At 54.2% G+C, this 16,122-nt stretch overlaps 1 protein-coding gene across 9 annotated transcripts in view; it reads left to right on the forward strand.

Annotated features, from left to right (window-relative positions):
- The window catches only part of LLGL2 (LLGL scribble cell polarity complex component 2), a 51,346-nt gene that overhangs the window by 15,498 nt on the left and 19,726 nt on the right, over nt 1-16,122 (forward strand). For all 9 annotated transcript variants that reach the window (XM_030924169.1, XM_010387596.2, XM_030924170.1 and 6 more), the window contains 2 exons: nt 2,507-2,611; nt 16,008-16,105. In XM_030924169.1, coding sequence (XP_030780029.1) covers nt 2,537-2,611; nt 16,008-16,105 — 173 coding nt within the window. In that variant the 5' untranslated portion in view covers nt 2,507-2,536. Of the gene's footprint in view, nt 1-2,506; nt 2,612-16,007; nt 16,106-16,122 lie in introns of those variants that run through there.

Below are 16,122 nucleotides of genomic sequence, written 5' to 3' on the forward strand. Positions count from 1 at the left end.
ACCGTGTTGGCCAGGATGGTCTCCATCTCCTGACCTCGTGATCCTCCCGCCTCGGCCTCCCAAAGCGCTGGGATTAGAGCAAAATGTTTTAAATGGAATAGGATGCAGAGGGTCTGGTACACTCACTCCCTGCTGCATGGCAGGTGCTCCAGGGAGCATTTGGGTGGGTGGGTGGTGCTCGGTGTCTGTGCCCTCCTGACCCAGTGGGGTTCTCCTGATGCATTTGGTACACCCTGTCTTCCTCCTTCCTGCCGGCACCTCCTCCCAGCCCCCAGTTCTGCCTTGTCACCTTTAAGCCTGTGTGGAGTCTTTGGCACGAATGGCCCTGTGCCCTCTTGTCCCCTCCCTGGAGTCTGCAGGCTGTGGTCGCTCTCCAGGGAGCCCCCACCAAGCTTCCTCTGACTTCTGACCCAGTGACCTTGGCCTGGGCCCCGGGTGGGGGTGTGAGCCCTCCAGGAGTCCAACTGGTTTATGAGCGTGAGCTGCCCTCCCCCAGGCTGGAACGCTGGGCCAGCAGATCCGGTGTCCCCTCACTTCCATTCCAGAAGCCCTCGGGGCATTCTGTGCCCGTTCTCTGAACTGCCTTGGGACCTTGGATCAAGTGGGCCCTGGGAATTTCCGGCCACCTGCCCTTCCCCAGCAAAGTGGGAGCCCCACCTCTGGTCTGACCCCTCCAAAATGTGAAGGCAGGAACATCCTGGACTGACCCTCTTTTTCACTTTCCCCAGAAGGTGACAACGCCCTGGGGGCTGGTTCCTGGTGTTCGTTTTTGAGGTAACTGACCCTGCAGATCCTTTCACTCAAGGGGGATGTGGCTCTGCTTTTTTTTTTTTTTTTTTTTTTTTTGAGGCGTTGTTTTTGCTCTGTTGCCCAGGCTGGAGTGCAATGGCCTGATCTTGGCTCACTGCAACGTCCGCCTCTTGAGTTCTAGCAATTCTCCTGCCTTAGCCTCCCAAATAGCTGGGATTACAGGCGTCCATCACCACACCCGGCTAACTTTTGTATTTTTAGTAGAGACAAGGGTTCACCATGTTGGCCAGGCTGGTCTCAAACTCTTGACCTCATGTGATCCACCTGCCTCGGCCTCCCAAAGTGCTGGGATTACAATACTGCCTCTTTTTCACAGTGTGATTTTGCAAAATCAGATCACCCTCCCAGCATAGCAAGCCCTCGGTTCCTCTGCCCGAAGACACCCCCAACTCTGCCACCCACGTTACCTACCTTCTCCCACCCTGCCCAGATCACATGGGATCCTATCATATGCAAAGTCCTGATCTGATGGTTAATTTTTGCCACCTCCCAAGAACCAGAATTCCTTCAAACCTCAGCTTAGATGCCTTCCTCTCAAATATGACCTGCCCTCCCCACTTCGGGCCAGGTGTTCCCTCTCCCTCCTGCAGTCCGAGCACTCAACACTGGGCTGCCCTGTCTCTACCTGCCCCTGCCTGGAGTACACGCCTCCAGGGTGGGGCCTGAATCTGCTTCCTTCCCCCATCCTGCTGGGAGTGGACGGAGCTGTGCCCAGGGTGGGCCTTCTCTGTGTTTCCCAAGGACGGGCCTTGCTGTCCTGTGGTCAGCAGGAGGCTGAGCTACTGGAAGCCAGAAGCTGGAGCACGGAGGCTCCTTCCCCTTCCCCCAAGGATAGGATAATCCAGAAATAGTTTCCCCTTGGGCTGGGAATGGATTCTATGGTGGGTGGAGAGTTTGGGGGCCTTGAGCTGGTTTCTTATTGGGAGCAGATTTCTCCTGATTATTCTCCACTTGGGCCCATGGAAAAGAGAACCTTTCTGAGCACACCCCATGAAAGCACAGGGAAGCTGGACTGGGGCTAGCCAGAGAGAGGGGACAGGACCGGCAGAGACCCCGGGCGCAGTGGCAGGGGCCAGCACCCCCAACTGAGTGCCCTGTACCACCCGTGCCCACTCGAGTTCCTCGTAGCTGTGGCTGGTTGGAGAGGCTGAGGCCAAGCGTCCCTGGACAGCCTTCCCTGAGGGCAGAAGGAGGAAGCATTTGCCTGGTGCCCTGGCCTGGAGTCACTGCAGGCCTCACCCCTGCCCCGACTTGGGCTCTGATCTGGGAAGGATAGCCTTGGTGTTTCTACCTTCCAAAAGACTTGAGAGGAAGAGGCTTGCGAAGTTTCCCTTTCTGCTTAGCTGGAGTTTCATGGCTTCTCGGAAAACAGGTTAACAATTAAGCTAATTAACCTCAGGGCCCGCTGGCCCTCCTTGTGCTTATAAAGCCAGGCTAAATGGCTTCCTCCCCCAGCTTTTCCTGCCCCCATTATAAGGCCACAGGTGGTGAGAGCCTTCAGCCCTGAGGTGGGCCGGCCTCTAGATCTGAGCGTGGGGAAGCCAGGGTGCATGGGCGGTCACTGTGAAGCCGGCCTGGCCCCACGGTGGCTGCCTACTGGACTCGGAGAGAGAGGCCCCGTTCCACCTGTTTGGGCCGGGCCTAATCGATACCTGAGTGCCAGGACAGGCCCCTGCAACTCCTTCTGTTTCTCCAGGTCTCCAGTGGGGGCTGCAGACTAAGCAAAATGAGGCGGTTCCTGAGGCCGGGGCATGACCCTGTGCGGGAGAGGCTCAAGCGGGACCTGTTCCAGTTTAACAAGGTAAGTTAGGGAGAGCAGGGAAGATGACCCCCAGGTTTTGGGCCGGGCTGCTTAGGCTGGGGCTGAGGCATCTCTTACCTGGATTAAGGTACAGCTCTTATGTGGCTGCCTGCAGTGCCTCTTGGGACTCAGACTTTGGAAATGGGGCCTGGTTAAAGGGCTTTTATAGGTTGCCCTCACGAGTTGGAACTTCTCATCCCAAGGCTTTCACTGGCTGTGTGACTTCTGCAAGTCACCCCACCTCATCGAGCCTCAGTTTCCCTACCTGTATCATGGGAATAAAACGATCTGCCTTGCCTACCTCAGCACAGGATTGTCATGGAGGCTTAGGGACTCATGAGATGAAAGGATGCAGTCTGCAGGGGTGATAATGTTCCAGTTCCCTTGGGGCCCTGGAGTCACAGGCCATGGCTGTTTCTCCCTTCTCAAATTGCCCCTGAAGGAAAATGCAGCTCCCCTGCAGGCTGAACACGTGATTCCTACGGCTCTGGCCAGGGTGAGTGGGGAGAGGTGCCCAGGAGAATGAGCCAGAGTTGACCTCGGACTACCCCAATCCCAAACCTGCACCTGGGATACCAGAAGCCCTGTGGAGTTTCCCTTCAGGAGCCTGGGGCCTGAGAAGGTCAGGACCGGCCTGGGCCTAGGAGGCGTGCAGTGTGGCTCTTAAACTCCTGGGCCACCGAGCTGTGTGGGGCCTTGGGGGACAAATACCTTCTCACTTGTGCTTTGGCCCCTCTGCTGGGAAGGTGGGCTGCAGGAACCGGGACACTGTGATGCTCTTCCCCGGGGATCCAGGACCCTCCCAGCATGCTGGGGGCTGGACATGTGGCTTTCGTTGGGGGCTTCCATTTGGGCTCCCCTGCCCCCGAAATGAAGCAGTGGATATGAGACCAGACAGTCTGGAAGAGGGATGTCTCCCTGTGGAGAAAGAGGAATTCTCTTTGGTTGTATTTTTGTTTCTGATTTGAGAAGTGTAGAAGTCAGCCTCCCCAGGTGCAAACCCAACTTTGCCACGTAGAAGCTGGATGGCCGTATGCCTGTCGCCCACACCATAGGCTTGTTAAGGGCATACGTGGGATGAGGTAACTTAAGTGCTAGGCACAGTGGCCCAGGAATGCTGGCTGCTGCTCTGGGCTGGATGGGACCTCCCTGACCTCTCTGTTGGGAGAGGTGGGTCGTGGGTTGGAGGGACCTCCCTGAGAGAGGCGGGTCGGTGCTGCCAAGCTGCCCTGCCCTTTCCCTCTGGGGCTCTTAGCCTGGGAGGAGTTGGTGTCCCTGATGGAGCTTTGCCACAAAGACATTCGCCTCTGGAATTAGGGCTTTCCTACGCCAACGTGCTTCCCGCCAGCTCACTTTTGGGCCTTGGGTATGGGGGTGCAGGTGTTGGGAATGGGAGACCTCAGGACACCTACAGCCTCCTACCCTTGCTCTGGAGGGAGTAGCCTATGGGTGCTGGGTCTCAAAGCTTCAGTGTCCACAGGGGACGGAAGGGAGCTAGGTGACCCCCATCTGCCTGCAGTCTCTCACTCTGAAAAGGTGGCAGAAACCAGACAGGCTCAGCAAACAGGGCTGAACACCCCCCAACCCCTGTCCCCTCGCCCCTTTGCCCCAAATTCTGTCTGTGCAGCTGAGTGAGGCTGAGGTGGAGTTGGGGCGAGGAGTTGTCCCTCCCTCTTTCTCCTATCCCCCAGGGATGTCCCCAAACTTGACTGTTCCACTCCCAGGCCTGGGGGTGGCAGAGGGAGGCTCCTGGGTCTCCTGCTCTGCCTTCCTCTTTCCATTCAAATGCAAGAAGCATGCATTGAGCACTTCCTGGATCCGTGGCCCAAGGCTCAGCGCTGTGGGAATCTCATTGGGCCTCTGCCCTCCACTTTCACAGTCTGCAGGAGGGAGGAGGCTGATGGCTTGACATTTCGGGCCCTGGGAGTGGAGAGGAGGAAGGGGAGAGCCCGGGGAATTCGGGAGCAGGGTAGACTCATCCAGGCTTGGGGAGTGTGGTGGGGCCAGCAGGGTGGGATTGGAGGATGAGGCCAGATCCCGGAGGATTTGGGATCCCGTCTGCTCTGCCCTTCCCCAGCCCCGGCTGTGAGGCAGGGAGGCTGCTGGCGTCTGGGCCTGATCTGACCCTGCCGCCCCAGGGGGTTGTGAGCAAGGGAGTGAATAGTGGTCCCATTTGCAATATAGGAAAGATAAACCTGGAGATGTTTTTACCCTTTGGGCAAAGCAGGTAAGCTCAGAGTAGTTAGTAGTCATTGCGGTGACTAGATAGGTGACAGCCCAGAAGGAAGGGGCTGGAAGCCCAGCCGGTGGGGACTGGGGACAAGGCATGATTGAGCAGGGTTTCTCCGCTTCAGCACTCGCAGACATTTGAGGCTGGCTGTGCTGTGGAGGCTGTCCTGTGCATTGCAGATTATTTAGCAGTGTCCCTGGTCCTACCCACCAGATGCCAGTGGCATATACATACACACACACCTGTCAAGATGTGACAACCAAGAATGTTTCCTGAGGGGTAAAATCGCTCCTGGTTTCAGACCCATGGAATAGAGAACTGTTCAGGGCATCCGACTGCCAAGATCTGCTGATGGGGCAGTAAAGAGAGGGGGCGGGGAGGGGAGGTGGGTGTCCAGGATGACCGTGGAGGTTCTGACCTGGGTGGGTGGTGGTGCCAGGTCTTGGGAGGGGGAGCCCAGGCCAGGAGTAGTGAAGAGCAGATTTGAGGAAAAGTAATATATTTTGAACGTTTTGATTTGGACACAATTGCAACAGTGCTCTCCATTTACGGAGAGGTAGCTTGCCAGGAGGTGAGTGGTGCCGACTGCCTGGCTCACCAGCTGTGTGACCTTGAGTAGGTCACGTGCCTCTGAGATAATGATGATCAGAGCCCCTCCATCCATATAGTTGGTGTGAGGACTACAAGAGTTCCTGCGTGAATCGAAGGCCACGCCTGGCTGGCAGCCACAGTGTCCAGCAGCACCGTGCTATGGTGGGTGTCATGTGGCTTGAGGTTGAGCTGGGGGAGCCTTGGGACAGGTCCAGCAGACGGTGGGATACCCAGGGCTGGAGCCTGGAGCAGCAAGTGTGCTGTTGGCGTAGGTGAGGGTCAGGCCCCAGACAGCGTTCATGCCTGGCAACTCAGGTCATCTCTTCCAATGGTCCTGGAAGGCCAGTCTGCTGGGTGCTATGACAGCTGGGACAGTGGCGCCATCACAGCTTGATCCCAGGTGGCTTGTAGCCACTGGCTTCTGAACCAGTTCTGGCCTTTTCCTCCAACACCTTCTGGCTCGATTCCTTTACACCCACACCAAGCCCAATGCCTCAAAGAGAGCAAGGACATCGCCCGGGGGGCCCTGAGAGGGAGACGTCCTGTTTCTTTGGCTTCAGTACCTGCAGAGGATCTGTGATTGCAAACAGTCTCTGAACTCTGCCAGGGGCTGGCTGTCAGAGTGGTAACTCCAGTTCACCGAAGGCTATGTGCCAGGCATCCGAGGGGCCAGGTAGTGGTTAGGGGCAGGGACTTTGTAGCCACATGGCCTGGGTCTAGATGCTGGGTCTGTTGCTTCCTCATTGTGTAAGACACAGTGGACGCATTACTTAGCCTGTCTGTTCTTTCGTTTCCTCATCTGTAAAATGGGCATTGTAGGGGAGCAAAAACTGGCTTCCCTCCAGCCTTCTAGGTTCTTTGGTGGGGCTATGAATTAAATTGACAGGAGGCCGGGTGCAGTGGCTCACGCCTGTAATCCCAGCACTTTCGGAGGCTGAGGTGGGTGGATCACGTGAGGTCGAGAGTTAGAGACCAGACTGGCCAACATAGCGAAAACCCCTCTCTACTAAAAATATAAAAATCAGCTGGATATGGTGGCCCACACCTGTGGTTCCAGCTACGAGGGAAGCTGGGGCAGGAGACTCAGTTGAACCCTGGAGGTGGAGGTTGCAGTGAGCCGAGATCACCCCACTGCACTCTAGCCTGGGTGACAGAGTGAGACCCTGTGTCAAAAAAATAATAATAAATGACTGGGGTGGGGTGTGACCAGGTTATAGGAAGGGGAGGGGAGGAAGTGTATGGTGACTGAAGGTTGTCTTGTTATGCAGAGAAGGTCTCTTGGTAATGAAAGTTGCCTTGGAGAAGCCTTCTTCCTGATACAGATATGGGCTGAGCATACATGATCAGAAAATCTGAAATCCCAAATGCTCCAAAATCTGAGTTTTTGAAGTGCCAACATGACACTGAAAGGGAGTGCTCATTGGAGCGTTGCAGATTTTGAAATTTTGGATTTGGGATGCTCGACTGATAAATATAATGTAAATATTCCAAAATCCAAAAGATTCTGAAATCTAAAACACTCTAGTCCCAGTCATGTTAGATGAGGGATATTCAGCCTGTACTTGACTAATGTAGGTTTCCTTTGTGGATGTAAATTTCTTTTACAAAAGGACAGCTTTTCTTTTCTTTTCCTTTTCCTTTTTTTTTTTTTTGAGACGGAGTCTCGCTCTGTCACCACCCAGGCTGGAGTGCAGTGGCCGGATCTCAGCTCACTGCAAGCTCCGCCTCCCTGGCTCACGCCATTCTCCTGCCTCAGCCTCCCGAGTAGCTGGGACTACAGGCGCCTGCCACCTCGCCCGGCTAGTTTTTTGTAGTTTTTAGTAGAGACAGGGTTTCACCGTGTTAGCCAGGATGGTCTTGATCTCCTGACCTCGTGATCCGCCCGTCTCGGCCTCCCAAAGTGCTGGGATTACAGGCTTGAGCCACCGCGCCCGGCCTTTTTTTTTTTTAATTTGAGACAGAGTTTCGCTCTTGTTGCCCAGGCTGGAGTGCAATGGTGCGATGTCAGCTCACCGCAACCTCTGCCTCCTGGGTTCAAGTGATTCTCCAGCCTCAGCCTCCCAGTGTAGCTGGGATTACAGACATGCACCACCACACCCGGCTAAAGGACAGCTTTTCAGAGCTACTCCCATGTCTGCACTTTCTGAGAATAACCAGCTCAAAGTACGCCAAAGAAATGGCCGGGCGCCGTGTGTCACGCCTGTAATCTCAGCACTTTGGGAGGCTGAGGCAGGTGGATCACCTGAGATCAGGAGTTCGAGATCCGCCTGGCTAACATGGCGAAACCCTGTCTCTACCAAAAATACAAAAATTAGCTGGGCATGGTGTTGTACGCCTGTAATCCGAGCTACTTGAGAGGGTGAGGCAGGAGAATCACTTGAACCCAGGAGGCAGAAGTTGCAGTGAGCTGAGATCGTGCCACTGCACTCCAGCCTGGGTGACAGAGCGAGATTCTGTCTCAAAAAAAAAAAAAAAAAGCCAAAGAAGTTTATTTTGGGGTAGCACATTCTGGTCTCCTATAGTGGTGTTTTGGGTTGGTATGTCCTGAGCTCCAACAGCATCATAATGATCCTAAGGGAGTGTAATTGCTTCAAACCGGTGCCTGACACAGGTCGACGCCTTACCAGGACTTGCCTTGTCGTGGTGTCATGCTCACAACACCTCAGGATGGGTGTTGCTCCCATTCTGCAGGGGAGGAGACTGAGGTCTGCAGGGCTTGCACAGCTGGAGCATATCTTGGGGGGGCACTGGCTGGGGTGAGGACGTCCTGGTTCCACCTGCCGTTTGGCTGTGTGGCCTCAGAGCGGTGGCTTCACCTCTCTTCACACCACAGTTACTTCGCCAGTGAAGTAACTGTTTGCTATATATGGTGGGCCCTCAAGCCCATTGGAGGGATGGACAGACAGACAAGTCAGCTGCAGCACCAGGACAGGGCCACAGAGGACCAAGGGAAGGAACCATGGGACCTCAGGAGGGAGGAAGTGCTGCTGGAGAAGTCAAGGTAAAACCCGTTCCTAGACAACTGCTTACAGCCAGGTCCTCCCCTCCGCCAAACCCAGGCACACCCCAAGCAGCCACACCCATCAGGACAAACAGGCTGCTGCTGTGCTTGCCGGGCTGCCACAGAAGCACCTACCTGGGCCTTCCCTGCCTGTGCCCACCCTCCCCTGTCCCCTTAGGCCCTGAACAAACAGTGTGTTCCTGAGCCAGCAGCCCCTGCGGAGGGCCAGGTTGTTCTGTATTGGTTTTTGCATGGCTGGGCCCCTGGTGTCAGGTGACAGCAGCCACACGGGGAGGGCCAGGCTGCTGCCACTGCCAGGAATCTGAGCTGGCCACACCCAGCCAGTATCGGGCAGAGTGGCCCAGCCAGGTGGGCGTGCTCCCCCACGGCCCTGGGCAGCCTCCGAGGGTCTGGTCTCCGCCACTCCCTCCCTCCAACCCCCTGAGGAGTGCCAGGGACTCCTCCGGTCCTAGCCCTTGGGCTGGGTCCTCTCTGGCTGTAGGCAGGATGAAGGCCCTGCTGTCTCTGACAACCAGACTTTGCCCCCTCCCTCCCGTTCCAGGACCTGGAAAGGAGTCCCAGAGCCGGGAGAGACCTGGGAGGGGCCTTCTCTCCCACTCCAGGCTAATGTTGCAGTCTGGCGGCTTCTGCAAGTCTTTGCTCTCCTTTCCCAGCCCCCCTGTCAAAAGAGTTCATTGTTCTCTCCTCCCTTGGCAGAGGTCACCTGAGCCAGGTATCAGATGTGGGCGGGGCCAGGTAGGCTGGATGCTATGCTCAGGAGGCCCCAGTGGCTGCCAGGCTTTGGTCAGCCTCCTAGTTTGAATCTGAAGAGGGATAGCTAGGGTCCTAGAATAGCTGGGGAGGACTGGTCTTGGAATTCCCTGACCACCCAGGGGCTGTTCCCCGTCCTGCCCGTCTGTCCTGAGTGCAGCCATGATTCAGGGTTGCTGTGTGTATCTTTGCAGGAAGGCAGCCCTGGGGCTGAGCCCAACCTCCTGTGCTCAGGTGGGTACCTTCTTTCAGGGAGGCCATATGCACTCCCTCTAACAGGGACCTGGAGCTGTTCTGAACCCTAAACAAGAGGGGAGTCACCACCTAAGTGATATAGACTTTGTTCACCAGCAGGGAAGCTGAGCCTTACAAGGCTGGTAGGAGTTGGAGGTGGGATAGCCAGGGGTTGGGAAGGGCACCAAAGTAAGGGGCAGGCCAGGCATGGTGGCTTACACCTATAATCCCAGCACTTTGGGAGGCTGAGGCAGTTGGATCACTTGACTCCAGGAGTTCAAAACCAGCCTGGGCAATATAGTGAAACCTCATCTCTACAAAAAGTACAAAAAAATTAGCTAGGTGTGGTGGTGCATGCCTGTAGTTCCAGCTACTCGGGAGACTGAGGTGGATCACTTGAGCCTGGGGGTCGGAGGTTACAGTGAGCTGAGATCGCACCACTGCACTCCAGCCTGGGCAACAGAGTGAGTCTCAAAAAAAAAAAACCACACACACACAAAGTGGGGGGCAACTGGGGCACAGCCAGAGGTGCCCACGGAGCCTTCATCCTTTCCCTGACTGGTTTCCTCAGGACGCTAGGCCCTGCGTTTCTAGCTCCTCCCTGTCCTTTCTGTTAACTGCTCTTAGTCCTGTTCCCAAATCCCAATCCCTTCCCTGTCCCAACAAGATCCCTTGGGCTTCCCATAAATAACCTAGGGCTCCCCTGCCTCTCTGCCCAGCCCGAGCCCCTGTCCTCGTAGGACTGCCCAGACCCCTGTCAAGGACCTCTGTCCTCCCTTGGCAGAGGTCACCTGAGCCAGGTATCACCTGTGGGCAGAGCCAGGTAGGCTGGATCCTCCCCTCCCCGACCTGGGGAATTCCCTGGGAGACACATCATTTACATGTGAACCCACTCTCTTGGCCCTGTCAGAGTCGCTGTGAAGGTCACTGCCCTTATTTTGGTTTTGGGGAAGCCCTGGTCCCTCCAGAGTTGCCAACTTGGAGAAGTGCCCAAGGTGATACTATGGAACGATGGGAGCCTTGGAAGGAAGCAGAGAGGCCTGTGTGTGCTGCGGGGTGGCCTCAGGTCCATCATCTCCAATCCGAGGACAGCTCTGCCCAGTGCAGTCACCAGTACCATCCCGTTTATTCGATGAGAAGTGAAGTTCAGGGAGGCCCAGCAGCTCACCCACGACCAGATGCCTTGTATGTGGCAGGAAGGGATACAAAGCTTAGTGGCTCTGACTCACTGACCCTGTTCTAAATCAGCCTTTGGAAAAGAAGGTGGGGATGGGAGGGAGGGGTGGCCACAGTATCTCTAAGGCTTGAAGGGAATGAGGAATTAATGTGAGTAGTTGAAGGATGGGCCCAACCCTTTGTCTTCGTCTGAGTTAGAGGAAAGATGCAGAGCCAAAGCAGGAGTAGTGACTCCGGTGAAATGTTAGAACTGTCCGCCCTTGGCTTGTGGCCTGAGAGTCCAGCAAAAACTTACAGGCTGTTTTCTCCGGCCTGACCTGCTGATGCGCGGAATTGTCGAGGCCAATAGGAATATAATATGAGCTACGTATGTGATTTAAAATTTCCTAGAAGCTGCATCGTAAAATTATTTAAACACGTGAAGTTAATTTTAATTATATATTCTGTCTTGGTGCGGTGGCTCACACCTGTAATCCCACAACTTTGGGAGGTCAAGGTGAGCAGATCACTTAAAGTCAGGAGTTCGAGACCAGCCTGGCCAACCTGGTGAAACCCCATCTCTACTAAAAATGCAAAAATTAGCCGGGCGTGGTGGTGAATGCCTGTAGTCTCAGCTACTTGGGAGGCTTAGGCAGGAGAATCGCTTGAACCTGGGAGGAGGAGGTTGCAGTGAGCTGAGATCTCACCACTGCACTCCAGTTGGGTTGCAGAGGGAGACTCTGTCTTAAAAACAAAAAAATCTAGAAGCTGCATTATAAAATTATTTAAACAAGTGAAATTAATTTTAATCCTATATTCCAGCTGGTCACGGTGGCTCACACCTGTAATCCTAGCACTCTGGCACTCTGGAAGGTTGAGGCCGGTGGATCATTTGAGGCCAGGTGTTTGAGACCAGCCTAGCCAACATGGTAAAACCCCATCTCTATTAAAAATACAAAAATTAGCTGGGCATGGTGGTGCGCACCTGTAGTCCCAGCTCCTTGGGAGGCTGAGGCAGGAGGATCACTTGAACCCGGGAGGCGTAGGTTGCAGTGAGCTGTCATCGTGCCACTGTATTCCAGTCTGGGTGACAGGTGCGACCCTGTCTCAAAAAAAAAAAAAAAGTATATATTCCTTTTAATCCAACATATACAAAATATTTTGACATGTGATTAACTTACTAATGAGATTTTTTCAATTTGTTTTTTTGAATGCTAAATCTGTGAAATCTAGGTGTATTTTACACTTATGGCACATCTCAATTCAGACATTAAATCTTTTTTGGGGCCGGGCGCGGTGGCTCAAGCCTGTAATCCCAGCACTTTGGGAGGCCGAGACGGGCGGATCACGAGGTCAGGAGATCGAGACCATCCTGGCTAACACGGTGAAACCCCGTCTCTACTAAAAAAAATACAAAAATCTAGCCGGGCGAGGTGGCGGGCGCCTGTAGTCCCAGCTACTCCAGAGGCTGAGGCAGGAGAATGGCGTAAACCCGGGAGGCGGAGCTTGCAGTGAGCTGAGATCCGGCCACTGCACTCCAGCCCGGGAGACAGAGCGAGACTCCGTCTCAAAAAAAAAAAAAAAAAAAAAAATCTTTTTTGGAAGTACTAGATCCGTATTTAGAATTTGGACGATTTACAGTGGGAAAAGGGAATTTGAAGCGTGGACTGCCTTTGTCCAGCCCCTGTTCTTCTAGAACCCGAGTTGTTCCAGACATACTTGAAGGGTTTTCAAGAACTGACTTAACCCTCGTTGGTGACATGAGCCATACTGCAAGTGCTTGGTGGCCCCATGGGGCTCCTGGCTACCGTTCTGGGTTCTGGGCTGCTCAGGGCATAAGGCCTGTTCCTGGCCAGGCCAGCGGGCTCCTGTGGGGCATTTCCACCAGAGTCCTCCAAATTCCAGAGGCTGTTCCCTGAGCTGCCTCTGCTGCTGGGAAAGTGCTTCTGTCCCGGGGAGGCAGCTCCGGCCGCTGACTTCCTGAGGCCTCAGCAACCTGGGGCTGGCTGAAGTCTGGCGGGGCCCCTGGGGGAGCTTGTCCTGCACATCCTACCCCACTGTCTACTCCCCTTTTCCTGGGAAATGTTTACATTCCAGACACTCAGTTATCTCTATCCAGGGCTTCTCCAGGCTCTGCATTTTTCGCATAGCTGAACAGGGACCTGGGCTGGCCTGGGGGCCGCTGCTGGGCCGTATCTGGGCCCCTGGCTATCCCATTCAGGTATGACCATTTACAGGGCAGACCATGTTCCTGGCAAAGAGCGAGGCCTAAGGCACCCTGGCCCATCCCCTGACCTTTTTGTCCCCAGGCATCCCCCAAAATAGGCACTTGTTGGAGTTCTCTTCCCTGCCTGACCCCAGTATGGGATTCCTTGTGAGAGCCATTGAACTAGACTGACTGATGGGGGAGGCAAGTAGCAATTGGGTTTGCTAAGCTATCATTGTTAGATCTCAACAGGGACTTTCTGCTGCTTTGAGGCCTGGCAGGGCTGCAAAGTAGGAGAGCCCAGGGCCTAAGGAGGCTGTCTCATTCTTGGGACCTTTTTCTGCAGGGCAGAGTCTCTGTGGTTGGTTTTTGTTTTAAGTCTTTAAAGCAACCAGTTGACATAGCATTGCTGTGTGCTGTTGTCACCTAGCTCTGCAGGGCCACTATCCCCTGGGGTGGGAGGTGGCGGTCAGATTGGGGTAACTGATTAAGAAACTGAACTAAAAACCTTCTTGAAGATGGTTTATCACTCGAAATTTGTAGCGTTTATGTTCATACCTTTCTTAACCCACAATGCTATCCTTGGGACATCTGCCCCAGGAAATTCTCAAGTGTTGCAGACAAAGGAGTCCAAGAATGCCATCAACATGGTTGTGATTGCAAACCCTCTAGCAACAAAGTAAATACTCAACAATAAACCCCTGGTGAGTTAGGGTATCTCCAGGTAAAGAATATTCTTTAGCTGTTTTAAAAGTCATTTTAGGCGGGTATGGTGGCTCATATCTGTAATCCCAACACTTTGGGAGGCCAAGGCGGGCAGATCACTTGAGGTCAAGAGGTCAAGACCAGCCTGGCCAACATGGTGAAACCCTATCTCTACTAAAAATACAAAAATTAGCCAGGCATGGTGGCACATGCCTGTAATCCTAGCTCCTGAGGAGGCTGAGGCAGGAGAATCGCTTGAACCTGGGAGGCAGAGTTTGCAGCGAGCTGAGATCGCGCCATTGCACTCTAGGCTGGGTGATGAGCAAAACTCTGTCTCAAAAAAAAAAAAAAAAGTCATTTTAGGCAGGTTGCAGTGACTCACGCCTATAATCCCAGCACTTTGGGAGGCCTAGGCAGGAGGATCTCTTGAGTCTAGGAGGTCAAGACCAGGCTGGGCAATATGACGAGTACCTGTCTCTGCCAAAAATTAAAAAGTAGCCAGGCGTGGCAGGCGTGGTGGTGCATGCCTGTAGTCCTAGCTACTTGGGAGGCTGGGGTGGGAGGATCGTTTGAGCCTGTGAGGCCAAGGCTACAGTGAGCCGAAATCACGCCACAGCACCCAACCTGGGAAACAGAGTAAGACCCTCAAAAAAAAAAAAATTGTTTTTAGGCCAGGCGCGGTGGCTCACACCTGTAATTCCAGCACTTTGGGAGGCCGAGGTGGGCGGATCACGAGGTCAGGAGATGAAGACCATCCTGGCTAACGTGGTGAAACCCCATCTCTACTAAAAGTACAAAAAAATTAGCCAGGCGTGCTGGCGGGCACCTGTAGTCCCAGCTACTCGGGAGGCTGAGGCAGGAGAATGGTGTGAACCTGGGAGGCAAAGCTTGCAGTGAGCCGAGATCACGCTACTGCACTCCAGCCTAGCGAGAGAGCGAGACTGCATCTCAAAAAAAAAAAAATTTTTTTTTTTTTTTTTTTTTTTTTTTTTTTTTTTTTTGAGACGGAGTCTTGCTCTGTTCTGGTCACCCGGGCTGGAGTGCAGTGGCCGGATCTCAGCTCACTGCAAGCTCCGCCTCCCGGGTTTATGCCATTCTTACTGCCTCAGCCTCCGGAGTAGCTGGGACTACAGGCGCCCGCCACCTCGCCCGGCTATTTTTTTGTATTTTTAGTAGAGACGGGGTTTCACCGTGTTAGCCAGGATGGTCTCGATCTCCTGACCTCGTGATCCGCCCGTCTCGGCCTCCCAAAGTGCTGGGATTACAGGCTTGAGCCACCGCGCCCGGCCAAAAAAAAAATTTTTAAAAAGTCATTTTCAAGCTTTTAACAACCTTGGCTGGCTGTAAGTAGGAAAACAGGCTACAAAACTATACCTGTACATTAACTTGTATACATATATCCATATGGCATGATCCCAATTATATCTTTCTAAATATAGACATGAGGCCGGGCACAGTGGCTCACGCCTGTAATCCCAGCACTTTGGGAGGTCGAGACGGGTGGATCACGAGGTCAGGAGATGAAGACCATCCTGGCTAACACAGTGAAACCCCGTCTCTACTGAAAACACAAAAAAATTAGCCGGGCGCTATGGCGGGCGCCTGTAGTCCCAGCTACTCAGAAGGCTGAAGCAGGAGAATGGCATGAACCCAGGAGGTGGAGCTTGCAGTGAGCCAAGATCGTGCCACTGCACTCCAGTCTGGGCGACAGAGCGAGACTCCCTCTCAAAAAAAATAACAAAAAAAATATGTGCAAACATTCACAAATGCAGAAGACTCAAAGGACTTACACCGAGGTGTTAGCAAGGGTTACTTCTGGTTGTGGGAGTCTGGGTAATTTTTGTTCTTAAACGTCTTTATACCTCCCAAGTTTTTCACGGTGTGTGTGTATTACTTCTGTAATAAATGAAAAAACACGTATCTGCAACGACATTCCAGGAATTCCCTTTCTGGAAAGATGGTTGAAACTTGGTGACAGTAAGAGCCTGTGAGACCCAGCTGACTGGGGCCTGGAGGGACCTGGAAGAGCCCAGAGCAGGGCAGGGCCTCCGTGGTACTCTAGGGCCCCGGGTGAGCCCGGAGCTGTGGTGCAACCAAGCTTTTCTCCCGAGAGACCAGTGTATCCATTGTTCCACACTCCCCCTACTTTCCCCACCCCACATCCATAAGGCCCCCATGCCACTGAGGAGGGCTGGGTCCGTCACCCAGGGTGCACGTGGTGGAGACACCAAGTCAGTTCCTGGAGAGCATCGAGAGGCTGGCGTGGCGTTCAGGAGGATGAGCTCGAAGGAGTGGCAATGAGGCCAAGGGCAGAGTCACAGAGGGACTGGGGGTGGGGCCTGGTAAGTTTGGGTTAGGCTCCAACACTCAGGTGTCTGGGAGGAACCTGAAAGGTACCAAATCCCTGCTTCCTGCTGGGGTCGTCCAGTGCTGCAGCTCCGGCAGCCATGGTGGTACGAAGGGGAGAGGTCTGCAGGCCCACCCCGAGTGCTTCTCGTTGCAGACGGTAGAGCATGGCTTCCCGCACCAGCCAAGCGCCCTCGGCTACAGCCCGTCCCTGCGCATCCTGGCCATTGGCACCCGTTCTGGAGCCATCAAGCTGTATCCTCCATCCCCTC

The sequence above is a fragment of the Rhinopithecus roxellana genome, chromosome 19 (genome assembly GCF_007565055.1).
Source record: "Rhinopithecus roxellana isolate Shanxi Qingling chromosome 19, ASM756505v1, whole genome shotgun sequence".
NCBI classification, from domain to species: Eukaryota; Metazoa; Chordata; class Mammalia; order Primates; family Cercopithecidae; genus Rhinopithecus; species Rhinopithecus roxellana.